The following is a 21,782-nucleotide window of genomic DNA, read 5'->3' on the forward strand; positions in this document are numbered from 1 at the left end:
AGGTAGACTAGTCAAATTCATAGAAACAGCAGAATAGTGGTTGTCAGGGGCTGGGAGGGGGGCAAGGGCAATGCGGTGTCATTTAATATGGATAGAGTTGCACTTTTATACAATGAAGAGTTCTGGCGATTGGTTTCACAATGTCACTGTACTTCACACTACTTAAATATGGATAAGATGTAACTTGTATGGAATAAATATAGAGGGTGGCCAAAAGGTGCACACTTTGTGTTATAAATCACACATGGGGATGGAATGTTCAGCATGGTGACTATAGTTAATAATACTAATTGCATATTTAAAATTTGCTGAGAGAGTAGGTCTTAGTTCTCAACACAAGGAAAAACTTTATAATTCTGTGTAATGACAGATGTTAACTAGACTTATTGTGGTATACCTGAAACAAATATAATGTTGCTTGTCAATTATATCTCAGTATTTTAAAAAAATGAGTGAAGTATTGATACATGCTACAACATGGAATTTCTTGAAAAAATTATACCACAAATGACGTCAAACACAAAGACTGCATATTATATAATTCCATTCATATGAAAGTCAACAAATACAGAAATTTAGAGACACAGAAAATAGATTAGTGGTTGTTTGGGGCTGGTGCTAGGAGGAGGTAAGTGGGAAGACAGGGCAGTGGTAGGTTAAGGGTACAGATGTTTCTTTCCAGGTGATGGAAATGTTCTGAAATTGACTGTGGTGATAATTGCACATATCTGTGAATATATAGAAAACCAGTACGTTGTAGACATTAAAGGGCTCCGTTGTATATTATGTGTATTGTATCTTAAGAAAACTGTTGAAATAAGTGGATAAAGGCATTAAGAGTTTTGCAATGCAAATAAGTTTTGCAATCCAATCTCTTAAGCCTATGAATACTTTCCAGGTAGATCCTACATTTACATAACCTTTTCTTGTTTTTTGTAATATCAGTCCAAATAGGACTCGAATTACCTTAAGGATATTATAGCCTTTTACATTTCAAAGTTCTCTCAGGATACATTCAAACAATCATCTAAAGTAAATTTCCTGAGCCAGCCCTGACGGCCTAGTGGTTAAAGTTCAACGCTCTCACCGCTTGGGTGGTCCGGATTCAGTTCCCTGGTGCAGAACCACACCACAGGTCTGTCAGTTGCCACGCTGTAGCAGCGGCTCACATAGAGTAAGTAGGAGGACTTACAATTAGTATATACAACTATGCACTGGGGCTTTGGGGAGAAAAAAAAAAGAGGAAGATTGGCAACAGATGTTAGCTCAGGGCAACTCTTTCCCAGTTAAAAAAAAAAAAGAGGAAGATTGGCAACAGATGTTAGCTCAGGGAGACTCTTAGTTTAAAAAAAAAGGAAGATTGGCAACAGATGTTAGCTCAGGGCAAATCTTCCCCAGAAATAAATAAATAAATAGATAAACTAAATTTCCCTCCAGGATAAAACATACATCTGAGAATTGAATGACCACACCTATTACCTTGTGGTTAGACTGAGAGTCCTTGCACCCAGCTACAGCTGCAGGTTCCAACTTGCCAGCAGAGCTAAGCGCTTGGGAGGCCATAGGATTCTTCAAAGTGAGTGGGGGTGGGGAAGCGCTAAGTGGAAGACTCAACACTGTCAACAGTCAGAGATCAATGTGGAGTGACACTAACTGTTACACATGGTGAAGTGACTTTTAAGTGTGTGTGTTTGCAAAGAAGGGTCACAATTCCTCGAGTGGCCTCGCAGCACCGCATCTCAATGGAAAACTCCGCAAAGACCACAAGGTCCAGCGCGGGGTCAGCTCAGACACAGAATCTCCGTCCTGCTGTCACTCAGGAGAGAGAGGGAGGGGCCTTGCGAACGGTCCAATCAGGGTCGGTTCCTGGGCAGGTGGGAGGGGCGACGCTCTGCAACCACACCCGACTTCCTGTCTCTCCACAGTCCTTCTGTTCACCGGTCGCCTGTCCTTAAAGGCCCCACGTTGCTCTGCTGCCAACTCTGCCCGGCTGTGACCTGTACCAGATCGTAGGGAGGACGCCGGGGGACCCAGGAAACTCAGCAATGGTGAGAGTTCAGCCCTGGGGTGAGGACGCGGGAGGAGGGGCTGGTCTCCCGCGGTCCCCTCCGGGGTCTGCGGCCCGGAGCCCTCGGTGGCGCCGCTCGGCCCTCAGGCCCCTCCGGCCGCAGCGTGGGGGCGGGGCCGGCAGCCGGGCCCCGGGCGTCCTGCGGTCCCTGCGCGCGGCGACTTGGGCCGGAGCGTCTCTGGGCCGCTGTGCGCCCGCAGCCCCGCGTGTCCCAGACGGTGCGGGGCCCGCGGGAGGGTCCGCAGGACAGTCGGGTCTCGGTCTCCGGGGTCAGTGCGCGGAGGGGCTGCGGTCTGTGGGTCCCCAGGGTCTCCTTTCTCCTCGGAGGGGACTCGTTTCCTCCCGAGTTTTCTATTCTGTTCTGGGAGCCTCACGCTGAGCGAACATCTGTTGCCAATCTTCCTCTTTTTTCTTCTCCTTTTGCCCGCGGCCCCGGTGCAGGGGGTGTGGGGGGCGCGTCAGTTCCCCGGGTTCCTCTGTGAGCCGCCGCCGCAGCTCAGCGGTGACAGCCGGGCGCTGTGTTTCCGCCTCGGGAGCCGAACCGCGGCGCCGAGCTTGTAACCGCTAGGCCGTCAGGGCTGCCTCCCGAGTTTTCTAAACGTTTGGGGAGCAGGGTCTCAAGTCCACGACCTTGTCCCCCCAGCTCTTCCAGGGCCGACAGTAAATCCCTAAATTTCCAGATCCCTCCTCACGTTCCCGAACGCCAACTTCACGTCTCTGATTCACAGCATCGTTTTCAACCACAAAGAGACCCGATGTTTTAGTTGTTTATCACTTTTCCACAGTCAGTGGGCGGCTCTTTTAAGAGGGTTTATTCCTCGTTCGTGGATGTTTTTCTTGAGAGAAAGTAGCGCATCCCCCTGGAGGCGCGTGGTGCGAGCTCCTCCCGCCTCTCCTCCAGGCTGCGTCCTGGGCGCGGACGCGCAGCTGGCAGTCCTTTGCTGCAGGTTCCTCTTGAGAAACTATTCCGGGCGATCTGTCCTGTCAGCACCGCCCCTCCCTAGGGTTGTCATCCTGAAAATATATATTCACTTAAATTTAGTCTCAGTTTTTTAATGAATAAAAATTTACTTAATCAATACAGCTTGAAAGACAATATAAAATATCTCCAAAAGGGAAAGAAAGAGGTGGATTTCAGAAAAAATAAAATATTCGTTTTACATTGTGTGATTTAAAAATTTTCTTTTTTCCTCTCCTGAGCATGATAGAAACATTCTGACATCTGCTCTTTTATTTTGGGTAAGTTCAAATGTATTTCCAGGGCTTATATTTGCATCCTGAAGTGTTCAAGTAGGATTAAGAGGTTAAAGATTTCTTGTCATGGAAATAATACTGACTTAACATCTTTTTTTCCAGAATGCAAAACGTTCTTGTGAGGTTTCTTGTTGAGCCAGCAAAGTGGCATATAATTTTCTTCTCTCATTTCCACATAAAGACTGGTTTGAGTGTTTCAGCTGGATTGCCTCAAACCCTGGGTTTGTGTATTTAAAATGTCAGTGATGGTCCAAAAAACTCCAGTGGGGGCAGAGGCCTGAGGGCAGTGAGGCTAAGCTGAAGCCCCCTTGGACCTGCAGAGGGAAGGCCTTGCAGGCCCAGCTGTTCTTCCTGGGGAGCCTCCCCCTGCAGGTGTCCTACTGCTCACACCCCCATGGAAGGAGCCTTTATCCTGAGAGGAGCTGCAGAGCCCTGGAAAGCTGGGGGTGCACGTGCTCATGGGGTGGGGAGTGACGCCCTTTCTGAGGTTGTAGCTGTGGTTTCCTTGGGCCTGTTTCTAGACATAATTGGAGTTTTCCATCCTGAGTGAAGCCACTCAGAGAGTAATTTGTTTACACTGAGAAAGTCTGTGAGAGTCAGGAGCTCTGTGTCCTGGATTAGGGCCTGTTAATTTGGGGTCCATTTGGGTCAGAACCTTAAACTGGATCCAGCCAAGTTTCCTCACTGTGAGAATGGAGCCTGAGAGAGGGAGCATGTGCACTGTTCCCTGGGGAGAGGAGGGTGTGTGGGGCTCCCAGAGCTCCTTCCTGTGGCTGCTCACGTGCCCTCCCCTCCTTCTCCAGGGATTGACCCCCTCCAGGGCTCTGTCTCCACCAGGAGAGTCAGGAACACAGGACCTTCTGACTGTGGCTTTCCTTCTGTCCTGTGGGAAGCAGGCTGCTCATCTGAGCTGATTCCAGCATTTGTGTTTCTTTCCTTTGGATTCCTTTATCGATGGACTAGTGTAGCCCTTTGGCTCCAGTTTCCCTTAGCACTTGGGCCCTGAGACTGTAAGTTGATTGAGAGATGAGATGTGAAGAAAGCAAGAAAATTCTAGAAACAAGTAGTACTTTTGTTTCATGGGGCAAGAGAACCTCAAGATATGAGATGAATGTATTCAAGTTCTCAGGTACATATTTCATTTTTACATCAGTTTTTCTATGTGTGTGTCCCTTGAGAACATAGACATTTAAAAAGCTAAGGCAATTGAATTCCTATTTTAACTGATTTGAGGGAGGGGCTGGCCCCGTGGCCCAGTGGTTAAGTTCATGTGCTCCCCTTGGCGGCCCAGGGTTTCACTGATTCAGATCCTGGGCGTGGACATGGCCCCGCTTATCAGGTCATGCTGAGGTGATGTCCTGCATAGCACAACTAGAGGCACTCACAACTGGAATACACAACTATGTGCGTGTGTGTGGGGGCGGGGGGGGGGGGGGGCTTTGGGAAGAAGAAGAAGGGGGAAAAAAAAGATTGGCAACAGATGTTAGTGCAGGTGCCAATCTTTAATTGATTTGAGGAAACTTCTGAAAGCTTATGTAAATCTTTGAATATCTAATACATTAAGGGGCTAAAGTCAAACCCATATTGCATTATAATATGCTGCTTATTCCTGAAAATACCCCAATGGGAGATATAGGGGAAAGACATATTGGGATGCCCCATGTCCTTCTAGAGATTTGAAAATTTTCATTTGGAATGGTTTACACTTTTGTAGCTGATAGTGTTTAAAGGAATTAAATCTTAGACTGTTTTCCTATGTACAAAAGTTAAAATTAAATAAAAGACTGTTAAATAGTAAAATATAGTATACATAAACTTTTCTATTTTAAATAAATCTGTAAGATAGCAAAGTCTAAGTTAGACTTACTGTCAACATATCATGGTCTCCTCCAGTGCTGTTACTCCAGTCACCCCCAAATAGAGTTTTGATCATTTTTTGAGGCTTCTGTTAGTGGTTATATAAATCAGTCAATTGATAATGCATATTTTTCTTACCCACTTTGTCCTTGTAGCGAGCAGTCAGACTCCACATTTTTGGTGACTGCTCACAGCTTAAGCCTCACCCACCCTCTTCCCCTCGTGCCCCCACCTGGACAAGCTGAGGAGGAAGCCTGGGTGCTCTCTCCTCTAGAGCAGGCAGGAGATTCCCACCACCCCAGCCCCTGCCTGTGTGCAGAGCTCTTGCCCCGGCCCCACCCCCAGGGCCAGTGAAGCCCCAGGCCGGGCTCCATTCCTTGCTTTCTGAGCCCTGTCAGAGCTGCTTGAGAGGCTGGCCCTGCCCTCGCCTCAGACCTCTGTTATGTGAGTCCTAAGCCTTTTCCTACCCCGTGTGTGTGTGTGTGTGTGTGTGTGTGGTCCGCCCACGCTTGCGCTATACTGGCCTCCCCTCAGACCTCTATTACGTGAGTCCTGAGCCTTTTCCTACCCTGTGTGTGTTTGTGTCACCCTGGCATCAGTCTCAAAAAGGGAACCACCCCCCTGCAGGTGACCGTAACAGTTGGTGTCCTGAGCAGCATGTCCAGACATGACCCCACCCGTGGGTCTGTCTTCTCTTGCTCTGACTTGCTCCCCTGCTCTGCTGCCTGGTGGCGGCATGCTCTGTGGGCTGCTGCTTGCTGGGAGCTGTGCTGGCCCGTGTTGCATTGGTGACCCACCAAGACTCAGTTCTAGGTTCAGCTGACCAGAGTTGGCAGTATCAAGAATGTATAAGCATTTGGGAGCAGGAATCTGGGGTTGAGTCCTCCCTAAGTGAGTCCTGGGTCAATCTCTTTGCCAGGATTATCTGTGTGTTAGAGTGAAGCTGCAGCAGAAACTGTGTTGACCTGATATACCCCCTGGTGGGATGTAGACAGGGACTATACCCTGTGCAAGTGGTGGATCCATCAGATAGTGGCTACTGAAAGAGCAGTCATTTAAAAAAAAAAAAAAAAAAAGAAAAGAGGGGAAGGGCAGGCAGTAGGTGGCAGGCTGAGTCCACATTCCTAAGACCAGAGGGCTCACCAGGACCCTTCAGTACCTCTGCTGCTGCTGAGCCTGCCTCTACTGCAAAAAAGATCTTGACCTTCAGGGTTATAGGAGACAACACCCATGGCACTCCTGTGGCTTAAAACTCTATAAAGCAACCAGTTATCACGAGGGAGGCTCCTAACCCTGATGGCACTGTTTTAAGGCTCTTGGGTGGAAAAAAAAAATTATATAGTAGGGTAGAGAGGCACTCCATCCCCTGAAGTGTATGCCATGATGAAGGAAACAAAACAGGAAAGATCAGGAGAAAGGAAACAATGGATAAAATACTGCAACAAAGGCCCACAATTTGCCCATTTGGAAATCCAATACTGAAAGGATTTATATAACAAAACAGATAAAGGTAGGCTGCTTGACTTTTGGGCGTCTACAACATCAGTTCTGAATTAATTTTCCTCTCTGATGTAATGCACAAATTTAGAAACCTTCAAGCAGTTAATTAACACTAGGTGTCAGTTTACAGTTATACCTGGGATCCCACTAAATTTAAGGAATGTGTCTCTGATGACCTTAGGGGCATTAATGAATATAATATAGAGGACAAATAGAGCAAATGTTTCATCTTTGTCCATCAGAACTATGGTCTCGCCTAAATTCTCCATGGTCATAACACTTGTTGTCCTAAAATATCCTGTAGTGATCTGGGAAGCTCTGATCCAGTGATCCAGAATTAAAATTAATTGAAGTCTTTACCACTTAAAAATTGGCTTGACAAATGGGGACCCAGGGGCCTTACCCCACAAATATAGTAGTTAGTATGGCCCAATGTAAATTACCCAGGACCTTGAAGGAATGAAAACTGTTTAGGAAACCTAGTTAGTGAAGGGTTCATTATTCCCAGTGCTTCTTTTACAGCCCAGTTTGTCCTCTTATTAAACTAGGAAAGAATGAATGACACCTCAGAGTGGTTTACCTCATCTTGAGACCCAACAGACCTCTATACCCAGTCCCTAACAGTATGGAAATTACTGACTACAACGAATCAGCAATTGATAAAAATCCGGCTGTCACAGATTTAGCTAAGTCTATTCAGTGCCTCTGTCAACAGCCTCTCAGCTGCACTTGGCCTTCCCTCTGAAGGGACGTGATGCCCCTTTACTGGGTTGTCCTCATGCATCTTCCACAGCTGTGCCCTCCCACAGTCATTGCAGGCGGGGTCTGAGCTGCATCCTGGTGTCTCCAAGAACACAGGTACGTTATGTTAATGGTATCTCCTCTGAGGGCATTCAGGACATAAAAATATTCAAAATAGTAGCTCACAAAAATTGATGGGACATAATATGAGGCCCTGACAACTTTGTTAAATTTCTGGAAATTATTTGATAATCCAAGACCCACTCTTTATCTGACACTGTGAAGAAATACCTATTGTTCCCCTCAGCACCCACAATATGTGTCAGGTTTTTTTGGTTTCCAGATGTAACGTATTTCTTATATACAAATTTTACTTGAGCCTGTTTGTGCTGTTACTTGCAAATTTGCCACCTTGAGTGGATACCCCTACCACAAATGTCTAGAGACTCGCTTCAAATTCATCATACAACCAATAATCCAGTTATTGCACTCAGAGACTCCTTTGCTATAGAGGCCTGAGCGACCTTCTGTCATGCCTTCTGGGGGTACCCATGATGACCTTAAGTTGCCCATAGGCTTCTGATGCAAGAACCTGCCCTAGGCCCCACACTGCATGCCATTAGAGCTGGAGTGACCTCTACTTACAGGGCTCTCCTGACAGTAGATGGCCCTGAGCATGGGACCTTCTGTCCAGCAGTCCATTTTGACTTGGGACCTGGAAGCAGCCCTCTAAGAGCTCAGCATGGCTACTGAGACCCCCTGGAGACATGATGGAGGCAAACCTGGGCCCTCTGGGATAGCCTACCTGCAGGAGGGGGTGGTCTTCCCTGTCCTCAGTCTCCTGCCAGGTGCCATGGTGTTGAAGGAGGTCACCCATTTCCCACACCCCCAGGCTCCATGGGGACATCTTTAGGACTCCCTGAGAGAAAAGCAGTAGGAGCTCATAGACTTTAGGGATGACAGCACCACATAGGTACATGATGGAGCTCAGGCAGACTTGCTGCTTTTCATGTCTTAATTGGGACATCTCTGCTAAAGGACTGGACCCAAGCGTCATCACACTGACCGTACATCAAGCAGTCATCTTAGCACCGACCAACAATGGGCTCCAGCTGCAGACATCACAGACTATGTGCGATTCCCTGAGAGTTGCCTCTTTGTGGTAAAAGAACTCTGGGGATCTCTTGCCTCACAGTTACCTACAATAGAAGTCACTGTAACACTTGTCCCTACACATATGAAGGCCACACTCAAAGCCCTGCCAGGACACTTTATCCACATGGTAGTTCCAGACACCATTGATAGTAATGAAGGCACTCATTTCACGTCTCAGAACATACAGTGCTGGGCTCTTAGCAAGGCGTTCAGTGGAAGTTTCTCCTCTCTTCCAAGTCTCAGGGTGCAGGCCTCATAGAGCAGCGTATTGAAATTGAAGGTCAAATTAGTTGAATGAAAGATGGGCTGTTTCTGTCACCAGTCAGTCGTTAGGGTGAATATTAATGTGTCTGTCTTTGTCTGTTTTTTCCAGTTGACTTTAGTTTTTTCAAGAGCAGTTTTAGGTTTATAGAAAACTTGATTGAAAAGTACAGAGATTTCCCACATAACCCCTCTGCCTCCACACAGTTAGCCCTATGTAGGTTTTATATCTTGTATCACTATCATACATTTGTTACATTTGATGAGCCAATTTGATGCATGAAAGTTCATAGTTTACATTAGTGTTGACTCTGTTATACAATCTCTGGGCTTTGGCTAATGTCAAATGACATGTCTCTATCATTTATTATATGGAACACTTGCACTGTCCTAAATATCTCCTGTGCTCCATCTATTCATTCATTCCTCCCTTCCACCCTTAAATCCCAGGCAACCAATGATCTTTCAGTGACTTGTACTTTTATCTTTTCCAGAATATTATATGCTTGGAATCTTAGAGTGTGTAACCTTGTCATATTGGCCTCTTTCTCTTAACCAATATGATTTAAGTTTTCCCCTGTCATTTTGGCTTTGATAACCTCATTTCTATTCATCACTGAAGAATATTTCCTCATATTGATGTACCAGTGATTATTTCTCCATTTGCCTATTGGAATTATCTTGGTTACATCTAGGTCTTAACAGTTATGCATAAAGCTCCTATGAACACTCATGTGCAGGCTTTTTGAGAACTTCACTTTTCAACTCATCTGCATAAGTTTAAAGAACATGATTGCTGCACTGTATGGTAAGTGTAGGCTTAGTTTTAAGAAACTACCTTTCTTTCAAGGTAGGCGTACCAGTTTCCATTCCCACCAGCAATGAGTGAGGGTCCCGGGGCTCTCCATCTTCACCATTGTTTGGTGTTCTCAGGGTTTTTTATTTCAAGCCTTTGGCATAAGTGTCTGGTGATATCTCATTCTTCTTTTATTTGCAATTTCCTAGTGACATATGATTTTGAGCATGTTTTCATGTTATTTACCATCTGTATATCATTGCTGAAGTGTGTGTTCAGATCTTTTGCCCATTTTTAACTGGGTTGTTTGTCTTTTTGTTGAGTTGTAAGACTTCTTTGGATGTTTTGGGTACTAGTCCGTTATCAGATAAGTGATTTTCAAAGATTTTCTGCCAGTTAGTAGATTGTATTTTCATTCTCTTCACACTGTGTTTCACTGAGCAGAAGTTTTTCATTTTAATGAAGGCAAACTTCTTTTTTTCTATCTTGGATCTTGTTTTTGGTGTTGCATCTAAAAATTAGTCAGCAAACCCAGGGTCACCTAGATTTTCTCCTATTTTATCTTTTAGGAGTGTGGTAGTTTTACATTTATACTAAGATCTGTGATTGATTTTTAATTAGTTTTGGTGAAAAATGTAAAGTCTGTGTCTAGATACTTTTTTTTTTTTTTTTTTGCAGATGGATAGATAATTTTCCTGTCTTTATTTGTTGAAAAGACGGTTTTTCCAGGGACTTGCCTTTTGTCCTTTGTCAAAGATGGGTTCAATATGTCTGTTTGGATCTATAGGAAAGCAATTGACGTTTGTCTGTTAACGTTTTATCTTCAACCTTCCTCTCCACTCTTCTTAGTTGAAGTGGTTTTCTTTGTTATTGGTTTTTCTTTGAGATTTTCTCCATAGACAGTCTTGTGCCACAAGGACAGTTTTATTTCCTGCTTCCCAATCTATGTAGCTTTGATTTCCTTTTTGTGTCTAATTGCATCAACTAAGAATTCCGGTACATGGTTGACCAAGAGTGGTGGGAGGGGACATCCTTCTTTTCTTTTTTTTGAAGATTAGCCCTGAGCTAACATCCATCGCCAATCATCCTCCTTTTGCTGAGGAAGCCTGGCCCTGAACCAACATCCATGCCTGTCTTCCTCCACTTTCTATATGGGATGCCGACCACAGCCTGACTTGCCAAGCACTGCCATGTCTGCACCCGGGATCCGAACCGGCGAACCCTGGGCTGCAGAAGTGGAACGTGTGCACTTAATCGCAGTGCCACCGGGCCGGCCCCTCTTCTTTTCTTCTTGATGTTACCAGAAAATATCTAGTTCTTTCAGTTGTAGTCTACTAATATTAAACAAGAGCCCAGTTGATTTAGAGGTAGTGTGGACAGAGAAGCATTGATGCATTCTCTAGCCCAATGATTTGGTCTCAATCTTTTATTGAGCCTGTCTGTGTCCCTCGTATTGAACTTCCGTGATATTAAGAGAAAGATAGTGTGTCTTTTCCTCAATTCTAGGAAAAACCTCTTGAAGCCCTTGGAATTACTTTAGTAATAAGGGTGATAGTGTCTTTTGTTTTAATAAGGCAACTCTTGGCCAGCTTCTAGATGGCTTCCGGATGGGGGTTGGGCAACAGAAACACAAAGCCTTGATTAGAGGCTTGGAACTTTCAGCCCCAGCTCCCAGCCCCTGTGGAGAGGAGGGGGCTGGAGACTGAGTTAATCACCAGTGGCCAATGATTTAAGAAATTTTGCCCAGGTAGTGAAACCACCACCAAATGCTTAAAGATGCAATTCAGAGGGTTTCCGGGTTGGTGAACACATGCAGGTGCTGGGAGGGTGGAGTGTCCAGAGAGGGTGTGGAATCTTTGCAGCCCGCTCCACCTCCACTCCCCTCACCCATACTGCCAAACTACATTGCCATATGTGTTGCTAACTTTTCTCCGTTCCTGAGTTGTATCCATTATATAAAGCAATAATAGTAAAGCAGTTTGCTGAGTTCTCAGAATCATTTCAGTAAATTTCCAAATGTACTGAGGTGTTGAGAGAATCCATGAACCTGTAGATGGCTGAGTAGAAATGCTGGTAGCCTGGGTGCCCCATCTGTGGTTGGCATCTAGAGAAGGGGCAGTTTGTGGGAGTGAGCTCTTAACCTGTGGAGTCTGACGTGAACTCTGTGTAGTTAGTGTTAGAATTGAATTGAACCGTTGGACACCTTTTTGGTGATGCAGAGTTGGAGAAGTGGCATTGGAACAGACACCAAATATTTGGTGTCAGGAGGGGAATAAACCCCTATCATCCTCACAATTGCCCCACTGTGAGAGCAGAAAAGGCCAGGAGAGGCTCATGTTGGCCATTTCAGTGCCCCCCCGGTCAGTTATGCTTTTGGAAAATCCCAGTCAGTTATGCTCTTGTGAAATAGATTTTTGTTTAGGACATGCCTTGGTAAGAACAGAATATTTTGTGTATTTTTAAAATGGCTACACATTTTTCTCTCTTTCTAATTGTGGAGGCAGTAGTTTACCCTGTGGCCTCAATTCTCTGATGGAAAAGTTGTTGATTTCAAATTTCTTGGCCTTTTTCTTTTGAGAACTGGAATCTGGCTTCCGACCTTGCATGACAGTCCAGCGACCAGAAGTGTCTGAGTCCTTTTTTCCCCAGTTTTATTGAGAAAAAATTGACATATGTGACTGTGTAAATTTAAGGTGTCCAGCATGATGGTTTGATTTACACATATGGTGAAATGAGTACCATGATAGGTCAGTTAACACCCATCTTCCCGTATAGATAAAACAAAAAGAAAAGGAAGAAAAGAATAAAGAAAATAAGCTTTCTCTTTGTGATGAGAACTCAATATTTACTCTCTTAACAGCTTTCCTATGTATCACACAGCAGTGTTAGCTATGGTTGTCATATTGTATGTTACAGCCCTAGTAGTTATTTATCTTATAACTGGAAGTTTGTACATTTTGACCACCTTCCTCCAATTGCTCTTCCCCACATCCCCACCCCACACCTCTGGTAACCACCTGTCTGGTCTCTTTGTATGAGTTTCTTTCTTTTTTTTTTTTTTTTTTAGATTATTCCACATATAAGTGAGCTCATAAAGCATTTGTCTTTCTCTGTACGACTTATTTCACTTAGCATAATGCCTTCAGTGTTCATCCATGTTTCACAAATGATAGGATTTTCTTTTTTTTTTTTTTTTATGGCTGCATACCACTCAGTTGTATATATGTATATACCACAACTTCTGTATCCATTCATCATTCATAGATGTAGATCTTCTCTGTGGTACTTAGTGGCATCAGTAAGTGAGGATGTCATCATTGGTCGTTGTTTTCCAACCATGTAATACATCTTAAACACTGTTGGTGGAACTGCTTGGGTGTGGATGTAAACAATGGACAGCAATACCCAAATTTTGGGGATTAATAGCAGTCGTTCCCCATAAAGATAAAGGCATCGACAGAGTTCATCTTTGTTTTAGCCATGGTTCATTATTTTACTGCATGTGCTATTTGATCATGATCTAGGTACATGGGTATCTGGAACTCGGGATTCCCGTTGCTTTGGGCCATGGGTATTTGTGGTATTAATGTTCTGTTTAACACCAGTTGAAAAGATTTGAATTTGCCTTTTGGTTCAGCATATCATTTTGCTGCTATTCAGACTGACTGAGTGGTGCAATTTGTACCCCCACGAAACCTTCAAGTTCCTCCAGTGTGAGGAAGGGTTCTGGTCATCTGTACAGTTGTAGCTCATCGTGGGTTTTTCTGAGTAGAGTGATATCTGTGCATGTTCAGTGTGATTTCCTGGTTAAACACTAAAAAGAGCTGTGAATGTTTAGAGGGTAATCATCCAAGCAGTAACTGAGGTGAGCTGTAGACAGACACAGTATCATTTTGAGTAATATCCTGTGTGGTGGCAAAGGAGGTAAATTTGACACCCTCAAACTGGGAAATTTTCTATGCTTTTTTGTAAGAGGAGTAGCTGGGAGGTTTTTCTTTCAGTGGTGCACAAAGTCCCCAAAGCCCATTTTTGCTGTTTTCAGGGATCATTTTCATATGTTTACATTTCCAGGGGATGTTATGGAAGATGGGGTAAAACATGACAGCTTTTGTTTCATTAAACAATGGAAATTCAAACTTGTTCCCTTTTTTCAGTGCTAATTTATGTTTTCTTAGCTGTGTAGAGATTATGTGATTTTGTGATATTATCTCATTTGATCCCCTGCTCCCATAATTCCTCCCATGATGCAAATGAGGAAAGGTAAGCACGGGTTCTTACCCAAATTCTTGTAGCTTATAACTGTGGAATCTCTTAGTTTTGAAGGCATAATGTGTGCCCTCTCCTGGGCAATGTCAAAAATTTCAAATTCACAAGAACATTTCAATGTTTGTATTATAATGCACTTTTACAAATGTGGCATCAAAGTTTCCAAACAGGACCCATAGACAACGTGGTATTCCACTTATATGACATTCTGGAAAAGGCAAAGGTATAGGAACCTAAAACAGATCAGTTCTTAACCGTTGGAGGGTTCAGTACAAATGGGCACCATGAGTGTGTTCCTTTAGGGTGATGGAGTGTTCTCCATCCTGATGTGGTATAACTATACATTTGTGAAAACTCACAACTACTCTTAAAATAGTATGTGTCTATACTAAAAACAATTAATAGAAAACAGCAACAAAAATGTTCTCACATGCTAGGAGAATGTTAAACTCTCCTGAACTTTGATTGCTGCGTGTGCAACACCTCCTTCCACTATGTTGGGTTCATCTTTGGAAGAAGTGGAAGGACTGGGGAAGAAGGACATAGGTCACTATAGACTTTTCCTGATACCCAGTCTGAAGTTAAACTCCCTCTAGGGCTACACCTGCCTCATGTCATTCACTTAACTGGTGAGAAAGTGATAGGGCTCCCAGCCTCCATCTTTTGAGTTGACACCAGGTTTTTCAGGTCATATCCTGGGGGAGTGGTGGTCTGAAACATAAAATTGCACCTGACACCTCTCCACGTGGGATCTGCCTGGGCGCATCCTCGTCTAACCCTTGGGCATCGACATCCTGTCTTCCCAGAGCAGGTCTTGAGGCCGTTTCCAGCTCTTGAGTTTCCCATCGCAGGCCTGCTCTGTGCCTCCTTGGTGGGAAACATGTTTGAATGCAACACCTGTCCCACTCTGGAATTTTTCTCTATATTGACCTTTAAATAGGAAGAGCCCATTATTTTACTAGTAAAATGGGTTTGTTCAGGAACAGCAGAGGAAGTACAATTCAGGACATGCAAACTATGGTGAACCACAAGCAGGTGGGGAGAACAGAACAGACGGGTCTGCTTCCATAGAGGACAGGAGGAAGCTGGGAGGGGCTGTTTGGAACAGAAGTCCATTGAAGGAGAATGAAAGTTTAGGGTGGTGACAGTGGCTCAGTGTGGTGATTTCTCAATGGCTGGGCTGTTGCTGAGCAGGAGAAATTCTTCCTTCCTCCTGCTGGGGTCTGTAAGTTAAGATTTTTCCCTTTGGGGAATGGGAGGGACACTTCTTCCTATTTGGGGTTTGCAAGGTATGGCCAGTAGTCGTGCATGAGAGCTCCCCCTTCAGGGCTTCCTGACTCCATTTGAAATGAGATTTCCTGTATTTGTTTTCACGTTTGCAACCGTAGGTGACTGTGAGGAGAGGCAGTGGCAGAACCCAGAGCTCATGTCAGGAGGCACAGGCTCATTGAACACATTACTCCCCACTGTCACATAAACATCCCCTTGCACAGTTTCACAATAGTCTCAATAACACCAGTAATGCCAAAAAGAGATGCTTTGCCTGGCCTAGCTCTGGGAGACGTTCATATGCCTGGCTGTACCTAAATCACTCTTCCTGAGATCTCTGGCACATTCCACCATGTGGTTTCAGTGGCTCATGTGCTGACCACTCCTGGGTCTGTCCCCTCAAGACCTGCCTTAGAGTGAGTTTGGATCCCACCCATCAAGGCTGGGGTTTACTTTTTCTGGAACAGGACTTAGCCTGCAGTCTTCCAGCCCTGAGGCCTATGGGGAATAGTGATCTCAGCCAGACCCTCTGCAGTCACGTGGCCCCTCCCTTCACATGGCTCCCAGAATGCAACAGGAACCACGCCAAAGGAAGAGGCAGGAAATGGTAGGGATTTGTGCTTTTTCTGAGGTGTGCAGGTGCAGGTGATGTCCCTCCTTTTTCGGAGGCCACACCCACTGTTTCTTGAAGGGAGGATGGAGAGATGGGCCATGCCACATCCCAACATGCTTTTTCAACATCTTCCAGTGCTTTTCTGTGTCCCCAGGGTGATGTCTCTGTTACTGAGAAACCTGGGATCTGAGGTCCTAAGGCCTCCAGCCCCCATCAGTGAACATTCCAGGGCAGGGCAGTGATTAAGGCCTCCATGAGGATGGTCCATGGGGCTGACTTTTGCGAGATCTGTGTGCAGGTGAGACTGCAGCGCATGATGGATCCCAGACCACAGAAACCGCAGCGGAGGACACGGCAGCTAGGTGAGGATGTACAGAACTTTCTGGTCCACAGTGAGCTTCCAATGGGAAAGCAAAGTGAGGAAGGGGCACGTGGTGAGGGGCGCATTTCTGGAAGGAATCATAGCAGCGTGAGGGGCTGGAACACGGTGATCACTGCAGCCATTGTGGGGCCTAACTCTCCCTCTCAGGGCCTGGGCTGTGTGTCTCTGGGCCGTTATCTGAGGGTCTGTGACTTTGGGTGTGTGTGTGTGGGTGTGCGCACATGTGTGTCCAGTGAGAGAGCCCATGTGATTTTTGTCTGTCTGTCTGGGGGGCTGTGTGCGTATGTCCTTAAAATCTGGAATGCTTTATTTCACTTGGTGCCTAACTGCCCTGGTAGCACCTCCCTCACCGTGTTGAATTGAACTGACGTGAGCAGACAAATCCTTGTCTTCTTTGTGATTGTTAATCGTGTGTTTTGTTTTCTGTCTCTTGAGATGTTCTCACATCTTGGGGGGCCTCTCAGACATAGGGAGACCCTGCCCCTCCCAGGGGCACCTCATTCCATGTTGGCAATGGACAGCTTGTCTGGAGCAGGCCTCTCATGTGCATCCCGCCCGATCCAGTGCCCTGTCCCTACAGACCTCCTTATCTGCCTCTCACACGCCAGACAGTATTCCCTGCCCTAAACCCACCCAGGGCCAGGAACCAGATGACTGAGGACCGTCCCTAGGCCCCAAAGGCTGCTGGGATTGTTCAAAGCAGCCAGTCCTGAGCTGCTCATTCTGCCCTGACTCACATTTCCTGTGGCCCCAAATGAAGGCTGTGGCCTAGGTTTGTGTCCCCCTCCTGATTCTGCCTCATAAGCAACCCTGATGCATCTTCTGTGACCTGCCTGGCATAGTGTGCCACTTATCTTGGGAAATGTAAGTCACAAAAATCTTTTAATAGCATTGGCCTGTTTGTGTTGTCATTTAGTCACCTCTGTAAGTTAAAATCTCCAGGGTACAAATTGGACACTGATCCTAAAGAGAAAGTGTTCAGTGAAGATGGTGGAGCCACCGTGGGAGGACGGAGTGAGGTCTGTGGGAATGTGAGTCCACAGCAGAGCTGATGTTTCCCAAGGAGCCTGCAGCAGGGGACATGGGGGCTGAGCGAGGAGAGGCTCACCTTTGGTCCCCTCGCTGAGCTCACAATAGAAAAGCAAAGTGACAAAGGGACAATTCATGATAAGGGGGTTTCTGGATGCATTTATAGCAGTGAGAGGGGCTGGAATGTCATGACTTCAGCCGTTTTGGGCCCTGACTGGCCTCCAGTCTCCCATGTTGTGTTTTTTGTAGAGATGTCCTGTTTGTACTGTGTGGTGAAATCCCTTCCCCATCTGGAGGGGTTGAGACCCCCCTCTTCGGGGATTGGTTTGGGAGCCAGGAGACACCCCTCTACCAGGTGGGATGGGAGTGAGAACAATTTGTGAAGACCTGGGCCTGTGATGAGGTTTGTGTAAAACTTCCGTTTGTGTGTGTCTGTCTCTCTCTGAGCCCTGATATGCAAGAAGTTTTGGTGTGACGGGCCTTCTGGCAGGTGCTTTGGTGAACAAAGCAGAGCAAATATCCCCTCTGCTTTAAAGCTGACGTTTTAGGAGAGAACAAAGAAGATATATAAATAAAATTATACAACATATCTGATGATTGGCCCTAAAGAGTAAAGAAAAGTGGGGACGAGTGCAGAGGGCCTGGGCTCTGTGTGTCTGTGGAAGCATCTGTATGTCTTTGACTCAGTAACTCTGAGAGTTTGTGTGTCTGTGTGTGTTAGGGACACCTCAATGGCTTGATACCCCAAAGCCTGCCTCCCCATCCCCTTTCTTTTCTCTGCTTGTGAGTACAGCTGAGGTGTCAGTATGTGTTTCACAAATTGTAAGTAGTTTATCAGCCTGAGGGTTGAAGTGAGGCTCTGCGGTTTGATGTTTAGTACGTGCAGAGACATGTGTGAGCTTCTTATGTATTTGCATGATTATGAGCAAGATTCTCCCAGAGTGTTTTCTTCCAAAAATGTGACCTTGGATAAGGAGTTGATGTTGTTTTTGTTGCCAGTCACCGAAACCATTGGCAATGATTTACAGATCTGTAAAAATGTGAAGATGAAGTGGACCTTTGGCCAGGGCATCCTCTAGCATGATGGCTGGAGTTTGACTTATCCTGCTTTGGGTCCCATCTTAGATCAGGGATGGCCTGGTTAGGGACATTAGCTGCAGCTCTCCAGGGTTCTCTATCACATGTGCTGGTGGCACATCACCATTGTTATGAAAATAGATGCAGGATTCATTTTTACATGAACAAGAAAACCAAGCATATTTCACAAAGTAAACCACATGATCTTTGCATATCAAGGGGAAGAAAAAATAGGTTCTTTAAATTGCTGCTTTTTACATAAATGCTGAAAAGACTTACACGTAATGAATTACATTGTTATCTGCATGGGCATGGGGAGTCTAGATGCCAAGGCTAGAAGCCATGCTAGGAGCAGCCTTTAGACACACTTTGAAATCTCAGGCTGAGTTTTTGAAACTTGATATTCACAATAAACATTTTATGATAGATAAGTGCATGAACCATGTGTTGTTCTTAATAGTGTTGAATAACAAAAATTCACCCGAGTAAACTTTAAAGATCTAATTGGCTTTATTGAGCCATTAATCAGTTGGGAAGCATCCCATCTAGCAAATAGAGAGGAGCTCCAAAGGGCTACAGAAAGGGAATGGCTTTAAAGGCAGGACAAGGAGGTCATAAACAGAATAGAGGAGTATTTCAGGCAAGGTTCCCTCCCTTTGAGGACAAAAGAGTCCTGTTAGGTGGATTGCTTCATCTTCATTTGGGGGATAGAGCCATGTGGCAGATTACCTCATTGGTGCTGACCAGAAAATCGTATACTGACTGGTTAGCGTACTTTCCTGGGGAAGGTTGAAGCTGCAGTTAGGTTAGGTATTAAGCCCTAGTTTGGTAACCTGGGCCTAGAAGAAGTGACTCCATTTGGGCCCTGTGGTTTTATTTTTAAACAATAGTTTATTATCAAATGACCAACATATATATATATATATATATATATATATATATATTTGGTTTTGGGGGGTTTTGTATTTATTGAGTTAATAATAGTTTATAACATTGTGAGATTTGAGTTGTACATTATTACTTGTTCATCATCATAGAAGTGCCCCCCTTCACCCCCTGTGCCCACCCTCTGCCCCCTTCCCCTGATAACCATTGAACTATTCTCTTTGTCCATGTGTATGTTGATCTTCTACATGTGAGTGAAATCACCTGGTATTTGTCTTAATAGTACCCTCCAGGTCCATCCATGATGTTGCAAATGGGATCATTTTGTCATTTTTTATGGCTGAGTAGTAGTCCATTGTGTGTATATACCACATCTTTATCTAATCATCAGTTGATGGGCACTTGGGTTGCTTCCATGTCTTTGCTATTGTGAATAGTGCTGCAATGAGTATAGGGTTGCATAAGTCACTTTGAATTGTTGATTTCAAGTTCTTTGGATAGATACCCACTAGTAGGATAGCTGGGTCATATAGTATTTCTATTTTCAGTTTTTTGACAAATCTCCATACTGTTTTCCATAGCGGCTGCACTTGTTTACATTCTCACCAGCAGTGTATGAGGGTTTCCTTTTCTCCACATCCTCTCCAACATTTGTTATTTTTTGTCTTAGTGATTATAGCCATTTTAATGGGTGTAAGGTGATATCTCATTATAGTTTTGATTTGCATCTCCCTAATGATTAGTGATGTTGAACCTCTTTTCATGTGCCTATTGGCCATCTGTATATCTTCTTTGGAGAAATGTCTGTTCATGTCCTCTGCCCATGTTTTGATCAGGTTGTTTGGTTTTTTTTGTTGTTGAGGTGTGTGAGTTCTTTATACGTTGTGGAGATTAACCCCTTATCAGGTACATGATTTGCAAATATTTTCTCCCAGTTGGTGGGTTGTCTTTTTGTTTTGATCCTGATTTTCTTTGCCTTGCAGAAGCTCTTTAGTCTGATGAAGTCCCACTTGATTATTTTTTCTTTTATTTCTCATGTCCAAGAAGAGATGGTAGTTGAGAAGATCCTTTTAAGACTGATGTCAAAGAGTGTATTACATATATTTTCTTCCAGAAGTTTTATGGTTTAAAGTCTTACCTTCAAGTCAGATGACTAATATATTTTTAATGGGAAGCCACAGCTCTATCTGTTAACCCTCTCAATAAAATCTTGTTGAAGTATGCAGTACATTTCTACAAACCATAAACATTAATTTTCTCAATTCTGTTTCTCTATAAAATGACAATTGATATTACAGACTGTAGTGCAATTGTGTATCAATACAGAGAGGGTTTTCCACTATGGGCAGAGCATTAAATGTACCAGGGTGGTATAATATGAGGAGCTCCACTGACCCACTCCACAGTGAAACTGGTGGAAATTATTTTAAAACAACCATTTAGGGGCCAGTCTCATGATGTAGTGGTTATGTTAGGCACACTCTGCTTCAGCGACCTGGGTTTTCAGGTTCAGATCCCAGGCACGATCTACACCACTGATTAGACACGCTATGGTGGTGACCAATACAAAATAGAGGAAGATTGGCACAGATGTTAGCTCAGGGTGACTCTTCCTCAGCATAAGGTAAATAAATTAAAAAATCCAACAAAAACAAAACACAACCATTTGAAGCCTCTGGAAATTGTCCTAAAGACAAACAGCAAATGAACATCTATTCAAGAAAATCAATAGAAATTCTGTGAGAAAGGGGAGACTGTGGTATTAGAATTGTGTCCACTTCCTCTCTGATCTCAGCTCACCAAGTGAACTCTCTAGAGAGCTGCACCCAAAAGCTCTCTCCTTAAGCTTCCAGAACAAGGGCTTTTTCTGTGAATGAGCAGGACTTCAATATTACCCATCCTGCTCTCAGCTACCTGTTGCTGAATTTCAGTCCATCATTGGTTCACATGAAAAGTGGGGACACCCTTCTTGCCCCAGCCCCTCCTCATGGTGCAGAGGCTCTGCTGTGCTCGTGCTGTGCTGAGAATGCTGGCCACTCTTTCCCCAGCTCATGAGGTGGCTGTAACATGAGACAATCAAGAGGACTCTGGCTGCTGTCTCTCCACTGCACTGATCACTCAGCCCCTAGAATGGGGTTGTCACCCATTCTTCAGGGGCTTCCTGTTGTCCCCGCCACACTTCCAGAGTGCTGGCACAGAGATCTTGCCTGAAAATGGGGGAGAAACCAGCCATAAAACCACAGCTCTTAATTCCTTCCCCGAAGGAATTAACTTGGCCAGCAAAAAGTCATGAAAAGTTCAAGTCAAAGGACACTCATAGGAAAGTGGAGAATGAGGTGAAAGGCAATTAGTAGATGTGTGTATTTAATGAAGATACAGCTTGGACTGTAGGCTGAGTAGTTTTCTGGAAAAAAACAGGGAATTAGACTGCTGGAAGGATGTTTCCAAGGGTCAGAACAAGTATCAAACAGGGACTTCAGGAAGTATTTCTACAAAGGAGCCAGAATTTCACTGGAGTATTTGGCAGAGCAAGTTATGGCTCCCAGGCATTATTGAAAACAGTAGAGCAATCAGCCAGCAGTTAATCTAGTTTAACCATGGAGTGTATCCATGAAAGAGGAAGAGAGCC

General features: G+C 44.7%; 1 protein-coding gene across 1 annotated transcript in view; it reads left to right on the forward strand.

Moving 5' to 3' along the window:
* The first annotated feature begins 1,919 nt into the window (after positions 1 to 1,919).
* Positions 1,920 to 21,782, forward strand: part of LOC124252023 (zinc finger protein 791-like) — a 37,079-nt gene continuing 17,216 nt past the window's right edge. Inside the window, exon 1 of the mRNA XM_046685101.1 lies at positions 1,920 to 2,048. Coding sequence (XP_046541057.1) covers positions 2,046 to 2,048 — 3 coding nt within the window. The 5' untranslated portion in view covers positions 1,920 to 2,045. The remainder of the gene's footprint in view (positions 2,049 to 21,782) is intronic.

The sequence above is a fragment of the Equus quagga genome, chromosome 14 (assembly GCF_021613505.1).
Source record: "Equus quagga isolate Etosha38 chromosome 14, UCLA_HA_Equagga_1.0, whole genome shotgun sequence".
In the NCBI taxonomy this organism is placed as follows: Eukaryota; Metazoa; Chordata; class Mammalia; order Perissodactyla; family Equidae; genus Equus; species Equus quagga.